Source organism: Suillus plorans (assembly GCF_016647745.1).
Source record: "Suillus plorans strain S12 chromosome Unknown HD556scaffold_94, whole genome shotgun sequence".
Classification (NCBI taxonomy): Eukaryota; Fungi; Basidiomycota; class Agaricomycetes; order Boletales; family Suillaceae; genus Suillus; species Suillus plorans.
This window is the reverse complement of record NW_024537478.1, coordinates 153,803-161,010: the sequence shown is the minus strand read 5'-3', so window position 1 is coordinate 161,010 and position 7,208 is coordinate 153,803. Positions and strand designations below refer to the sequence as shown.

Here is a 7,208-nt window from a genome sequence, read left to right as displayed (position 1 = left end):
CAGGATCTGGCGTAGACCTCTAGTTTTCTCAAGCTTCCCCACACGTACCGACGACGCTAATATGGAGGACTCGACATTCGGCGCTGAAGACGAGGAAGTGTTGCACAAACACTAACAAGAGGGTGGCCGAAGTTCTTCAACGCACCTTTGTTGTGTCAGCTGGGTTTAAATTTGATACGGCAGGTCCACCATGCTCGATGATTGATGATCCCTCTTCAAAGGCCTACCTCCGCGAACGAAAGTGGTCGATCAAATCGTGCATGTCGTGTCCCTACCATGCTCCTTCAAGTTGTTCCTTGAACCAATTCTGACGAATACTCTGTCGACTTCGTTCGAAGCGGAAATGACACCGGAACACGTCTGACACACAATACGATAGTCAGGCTCGACCACCTTCGATTGGGCGCCTAACCCACCTGCGACAAGGTCACATCGTTTGCCCTTGGGTTCGTTGTTCGTCCTCGCGTTTGTTCGTTTGTTCGTTTGTTCGCTTTTTTTTTTCGCGTTTGTCCTCGCGTTTGTTTGTTCGTCCTCACGTTCACTCGTTTGTCCGCATCTTTTTGTCGCGTTTGTCCCCGCGTTCGCTCGTTTACCCTTGCGTTCGTTCGTTCGCCCTCACGTTCACTCGTTTTTCCGCGTCTGGACTGCAGGTCGTCGATGAATTATATCTCTACTCAATGGAGGGCAAACAGCTTGCTCCAGATTTCGTTGGTGCTACAGAAGTCAATGGCCGCCGAGCACAGTCGCACTTTGTCGTGTTCCTGACTGGGTTTACCAACCCTGGGATTGTGGCACGATACGATTTCGATGAACCAGGTGAAGACAAATGTTGGAGCATTTACCGGTCAACAATAATGGAAAGGCTGGTACCGGATGAGTTCAGCGCTGAGCAAGTCTGGTATGTCCAACTCCCTTCCGACGGTGTCGTGTGGAATCGCCATCTAGAGGAACTGATACTCCTTCACACTTACTAAATGATCTACAAGTAGCTGATGCAATTTTTATTATTACTTTAGACATTTCGTTGAAATGCATCTTCTCCTCGTCCATTCGTTATTCTTTTCCTTCGGCCTTGCTCAGGCAGCTGTCACTGCCTGTGGTCCGCATGTCCAATCACCGTTTGGGACTACGACGGCTGCCTCTGCCTCATATACGGGCTCAGCTTCATATGACCGAACGATATTATAACCACCGCCCCCACCTAGTCCTCCCCCACCCACCCAGTTCAACATGGACCTCCGACCTGCAGAGCGGAGATGTCTCGGGAGTTTCAATTCAACAGCAAGGCTCATTCTTTGGCTTCAGTATAGAGTTTGGTGTTACGACACAAGTCCGTAAGTATTTTGTTCACTCGCATGTGCATCCACTGAACATATCTTGTAGTCGGGCTGAACAGGTAACTAATTCAGTTGCCAAGAAGTACTATAGCATTTACCTCGATTGCCAGTTCTTTCCTCCAAGTCCCGTTTCTCAACCTTATGGCCAACCTGCGACAACGCGGGGGCAGCGTTAGGGTTCGTGTCGGTGGTAATACTCAAGAGACCGCTACCCTAGTGGCCAGTACCCCGGACGGTGCAGCTCTCGAGAAGGACTACGCAGGCATAGCCAACCCTGTAAGTGCTTTTTTTCTTTACTCGATTATCCTGAGACTGAACACCCCCAAGACGGCAACGCTGCCCCTTGTCTTCGCAACTGAGATCATCAAAATGATGGCCGAGATATCTGCACTCACTAATGTCTATTGGTACATGGGTATGCGATACATGATAATACTCTTGTTGTCACTGACCTTCTTGCGCAGTGTGCCGTTCAATGACACTCAGCATTGGCGCTTGCAGATCGCTGAAGTCGGAGAGGCGATGCTCGGAAATTATCTGATTGGTCTACAGGTCAGGGAATCTAACGTATAATACGACAGTCTCTGATTGCTTTTGCTTTAGGGCGGCAATGAACCTGATCTTTACTCAAGGCACGGTCATCGGCCGGATGTAAGGTATTTTTTTGGCCTGACTCCGTATTGATTGTTAACCTTTTTGCAGTCTCATAGCCCTCAGGATTACAAGGATGAATTCGGTCTTCTCATCGACGCAATGAACGCAGACTCTAATATCCCCAACAAAGATCTGCTCATTGGCCCCAATCTGGCTGGCATGTGGAGCCCAACGGATATCTGGGAAACCGGGTTCGCCACAGACTTCAACCAAAACCTTGCTGCGCTGGGTGTTGAAAGGTGAATCACAAATTATTCATCATCATCGTCTTCTGGCTCATAATCGTGAAGGTATCCCACCGATAATTGTGATGCCCAGTTCGGCATAGGAACTCCACGCACTGGCCCAGAGATGTTGCCGACCTTCCTGACACACCAAGCCGGAAAGACCATTGTTCCCTGGTGCTCCCGCTTATGCGCAATCCGTTGGAAAGCCCTTCATCGTGTCAGAAACCAATACAGCATCTTGCGGAGGTTTTCCCAGGTTAAGCGACAGCTTCAGGGCCGCCCTGTGGGGAATCGACTATGCTCTCCAACTAGCATACAGCAATTTCTCAACTGTTCTTTTCCATGTTGGTGGACAGAGCGTGTATTACAATGTACGTTCAACTCGGGTCCTGCCGTCATTCAACCTCTAACCATTGTCCTCTACAGCCCTTTACACGTTCGTATTAATCGTCCTATCTGGATGGTGATTTTTTTAACTGTATTCCTTCGCCTGTGAGAAACCAGTCGACGTACCAACAGTGAACTATTGGTATGAGCTACCTTGCATCATTTTTCTATTGGATGTCAATCAAACTCCCATCGCAGGTCCGGTCTCCTATAAACCATATCGTCAGGAAGCCGAAACTTATTTTTACTCGTTTGCCCTTGCGCTTCCTCGTTTGCCCTCGCGTTCGTTCGTTTGTTCTCGCGTTGACTCGTTTGCTCGTGCGTTCTCTCGTTTGCCCTCGCGTTGACTCGTTTGTTCTTGCGTTCTCTCGTTTGTCCTTGCGTTGACTCGTTTGTCCTTGCGTTTGTTCATTCGTCCTTGCGTTGACTCGTTTGTCCTTGCGTTTGTTCGTTCGTCCTTGCGTTGACTCGTTGGCCCTTGCGTTGACCTGTTTGTCCTCGCGTTCGTTCGTTTGTTCTCGCGTTGACTCGTTTGTCCTTGCGTTGACCCGTTTGTCCTCGCGTTTGTTCGTTTGTTCTTGCATTGGTTCGTTCGTCCTTGCGTTGACTCGTTTGTTCTTGCGTTGGTTCGCTTGTTTGTCCGCGTTTTTGCGCCCCACCTCCTCGCTGCGCCGAGGAGGCGGGGCGCCTCCTGGTTATTATTTTTCCGCGTTTGTCCTTGCGTTTGTTCGTTTGTCCTCGCGTTGACTCGTTTGCTCCTGCGTTCCCTCGTTTGTCCGCGTTTTTTTCTCGCGTTCGTTCGTTTACCCGCAATTTTTTTTTTCGCGTTTGCCCTTGCGTTGACTCCTCTGTCCGCGTTTTTTTCTCGCGTTCACTCGTTTGCTCGTGCGTTCCCTCGTTTGCCCGCGTTTTTTTCTCGCGTTCGTTCGTTTGTCCTCGCATTTGTTCGTTTGTGCTTGCGTTCCCTGGTTTGTCCGCGTTTTTTTTCGCGTTCGTTCGTTTATCCTTGCGTTCCCTCCTTTGTCTGCGTTTTTTTCTCGCGTTTGTTCGTTTGTTCTTGCGTTGACTCGTTTGTCCGCGTTTTTTTCGCGTTTATCCTCGCGTTCGTTCGTTTGTCCTCGCAGTTGTTCGTTTGTCCTTGCGCTCACTCGTTTGTCCTTGCGTTCCCTCGTTTGTCCGTATTTTTTTTCGCGTTTATCATCGTGTTCGTTCGTTTGTCCTTGCGTTGACTCGTTTGTCCGCGTTTATTTTTCGCGTTTGTTCGTTTGTCCTTGCGGTCCTTCGTTTGTCCCCATTTTTTTTTCGCATTTGGCTATCAAACACTATGTTGGTAACGTCCTCTGAGTTATCTTGTCCGCGTTTATCCTCGCGTTCGTTCGTTCGTCCTCGCGTCGACTCGTTTGTCCCCGCGTTCACTCGTTTGACGGTGCGTTCCCTCGTTTGTCCTTGCGTTGACTCGTTTGAAAACCAGGGACCCTATCTACCTCCCACCTCAAGAGGCTGCCTGGCCCTACTGCCCCAACTATTCCAATAATGTGGATCGTGATCAGCAACCCGTTCCCTCGTTTGTTCCCGCGTTCCCTCGTTTGTCCGCATTTTTTTTCGCGTTTGCCCGTGCGTTCCCTCGTTTGTCCTTGCGTTGACTCGTTTGTCCGCGTTTTTTTTCGCGTTCGTTCGTTTGTCCTTGCGTTCCCTCGTTTATCCTTACGTTCACTCGTTTGTCCGCGTCTTTTTGTCGCGTTTGTCCTTACGTTCACTCGTTTGTCCGCGTTTTTTTTCGCGTTTGTTGTTTTCCTGCGTTGTTCCTTCGCGTTTCGTTCTTTTTTTCCGCGTTCGTCCGTTGCCAGCAGCGGTGGGCTTGGCTCTGATCCTGACAGTGTTGATTCTGCCGATTGACCTGTCTTTGGAAGATGGATACATCTCCAGTATAATGGTGCACGCACCTGAAGTCTGAAGGCGCCGCACTTTCTCTCCCATCCCCGCACACCTTCATGTAAGTGCAAGAAGCCTGCCTTTTTCTCCTGTCCACCTCCGCCCATCCATGGGTCTCGAATGAGTGGGAGACTTCATGTACTACATCAGGCTCGTCAAATGTTGACATGAAAGCTGAATTATGAACCGCTGTCTGCTTGCGGTGCCGTCCGTTCAGGCTTTTCATGGTGACTTTCTTTAATAATTGAACAATGCACTTTTAACATTTGTGATCTGAATGAATACCACATAGTGGTGCAAATATGTAGAGAAGTAGCTACCCTGCACATGTAGAGGTCAAAAGTTGAGTTTTTTTACTAGTAGTTGTACAAATGCCCACTGTTTGTTGGATCTTGCATGTCATGGCCCATGGGACACAGAAAATTGATGAATCCTTTAAGTTGGCCTTTCTTATGCACAACTAGCTGCTTTTGCTCCTTGACATCTTGTACCTTCATTTTGTCTGTCGAAACATTGAAAAAAATAATAATTCATGTTTCAATGATTTTCTGTGTGGGACCTGTCAAAACATTGAAAAAAATAATAATTCATGTTTCAATGATTTTCTGTGTGGGACCTGTCAAAATATTGAAAAAACATAATTCATGTTTCAATGATTTTCTGTGTGGGACTTGTCAAAACATTGAAAAAAAAAATTTCATGTTTCAATGATTTTCTGTGTGCGGGACATGATGCAAAAATTGATCATGTTCCTTCAAGGATAATTTTCCATGTATTGTGTGCAGAAAAAAATATATAATTTGTGCATGTTCTGAGGCAGAGTATCCTGCAATCATGTTTCTTTTTTTTTCTCTGAACATAATAAATGTTTTTCAAGTGTTGTGCAGCAGGAATATACTGCAAACATCATTTATTTATTCTTACAAAACATGAGGCATGTTTCATAAATTTCCTCTTACCAAATATACAAATGAATGTTTGAAAGTTTCTTTGCTTTTCCTGAACAAAACATTGTCAAAATATATTTTATTATTTGTTATATGATTTTTCAATGTTCTTGGATCAAACATATGGTGAACAGGATGAAGTAATTGAGATTTTTGATGCACAGAACATTGGAAAAACAGAGGCAAAAAATTTAACATGATTGTAAATTGTTATTTGAAGAATGATGAGTGAAAAATATTGACTGTTTCCCGAGGGAAAATGACACATTTTTATATTATGTCTTGCATACAGAAAATCTTTAATACATTCATTATTTTTTTTCAATGTTTTGATACACAAAATGCAAGGAAATTTCTATCTTCTAATTCAATGTTTTTTGGATGTTTGGTGGAGGAACATGAGGAAATGCCTGCAGTGAATGTAGACTCAGAAACTGGAGAATGGGAGATGGGAGGACAGAAAATTGGGAACAGGAAACAGGGAGAATGGGAGAGACTCAAAAATGGGAGAACAGGAGATGGTAGGATGGAAAAACGGGAGACGGGAGATCGGGAGACGGGAGACGGGAGATGGGAGACGGAGACGGGAGACGGGAGACGGGAGACGGGAGACGGAGACGGGAGACGGGAGACGGGAGACGGGAGACGGGAGACGGGAGACGGGAGACGGGAGACGGGAGACGGGAGACGGGAGGATGGGAGGACATGGGACACAATGGGAGATGGGGGGCAGGGAAAAATGGGAAAATAAATACATTCAATGATACTGTTACATATTTTGTAATTTTATGTTGTGTAGTAGATTGTATCTTTACATTTGTCAAAATCCTGCTCAAAAAACATAGAATGGACTGATCTTATGTACTATATACTTTTATGTGGTGTGATAGATTGTACTTTGAGTTTTTTTGAAAAGCTGCTCATAAATGTATTTCAAAATTATTCAAAATGTACAATTTATTAGGATGCAGCCTGAGGCCAGGAAGCCAAAGGAGGGCGCAGCCCTCCTTGGCTTCCTGTGACGAAGGAACAATGCTCATCAGGAGCCTTCTGAATTATTGGGATGAGGCTGAGGCCAGGAAGCTAAAAAAAGAGTGCGAAGCACTCTTTTTTGCTTCCTGTGCCGAAGGCAGAACGGGTGTGGACTAGTATCCTTTACGCGCCAACCGCAACTTTAGATAGACGCTTGAATCCATCCGACGTTCCACGTGACTCACTGACGCGAAGAAGCTTCACGCTTCGCGTCCGAGCAGCGAGGATACATCCCTGATCTTTTCCTTTCTCTTTCATCGCTTTACAGTACACTTACCAACTGGACCCTTTTTCTCGCCATTCCTTTCCAGTCTTTCTTTCACTCTACCATACGCTCTTCACGCTCCTTCAGGACTAGTCAACTCGTTCAAACGTATATATACGGCGCATGTACTCTCATTTTCGATAGCAGAATCTAACGCAGTGATTCCCCGCTCCAAGTGTCCTCAGAACGTCTCTGAACAGCCGCTCCATCTAGCTCGTCCCAAGTCTATCATCGTTTCATTCGTCAGTCGCGTACTTGTCATCATCATCGTCCCAACTATTGCCTATCTACTTCGTACTCGAACAATTCCCTTCGAACTCGTATAGCCGCCTTACACTCTGGCACTATTGTCACTCGGTGTCGACATGAGGTCCACTACTGTCATTTACGAGTAAGTGACTTTACAGCTTTTCAATTTGCAATTTCG

General features: G+C 46.3%; 3 protein-coding genes across 3 annotated transcripts; 2 read left to right on the top strand and 1 right to left on the bottom strand.

The window, feature by feature from the left end:
- Nucleotides 1-677: 677 nt before the first annotated feature.
- On the top strand, nucleotides 678-2,665 carry HD556DRAFT_1507473 (uncharacterized protein; the record flags this gene model as incomplete). Its single annotated transcript, XM_041309051.1, has 11 exons — nucleotides 678-898; nucleotides 1,081-1,334; nucleotides 1,384-1,396; nucleotides 1,448-1,613; nucleotides 1,665-1,744; nucleotides 1,802-1,889; nucleotides 1,941-1,993; nucleotides 2,048-2,230; nucleotides 2,282-2,392; nucleotides 2,475-2,589; nucleotides 2,645-2,665. 11 exons carry the CDS (start codon nucleotides 678-680, stop codon nucleotides 2,663-2,665), a joined length of 1,305 nt encoding a protein of 434 aa, XP_041153799.1.
- Nucleotides 2,666-3,013: 348 nt separating this feature from the next.
- Nucleotides 3,014-3,547, bottom strand: HD556DRAFT_1313582 (uncharacterized protein; the record flags this gene model as incomplete). The annotated part of the gene is made up of 1 exon (XM_041300806.1): nucleotides 3,014-3,547. One exon carries the CDS (start codon nucleotides 3,545-3,547, stop codon nucleotides 3,014-3,016), a length of 534 nt encoding a protein of 177 aa, XP_041153798.1.
- Nucleotides 3,548-5,854: 2,307 nt separating this feature from the next.
- Nucleotides 5,855-6,235, top strand: HD556DRAFT_1449840 (uncharacterized protein; the record flags this gene model as incomplete). Its single annotated transcript, XM_041307660.1, has 1 exon — nucleotides 5,855-6,235. One exon carries the CDS (start codon nucleotides 5,855-5,857, stop codon nucleotides 6,233-6,235), a length of 381 nt encoding a protein of 126 aa, XP_041153797.1.
- Nucleotides 6,236-7,208: the final 973 nt, after the last annotated feature.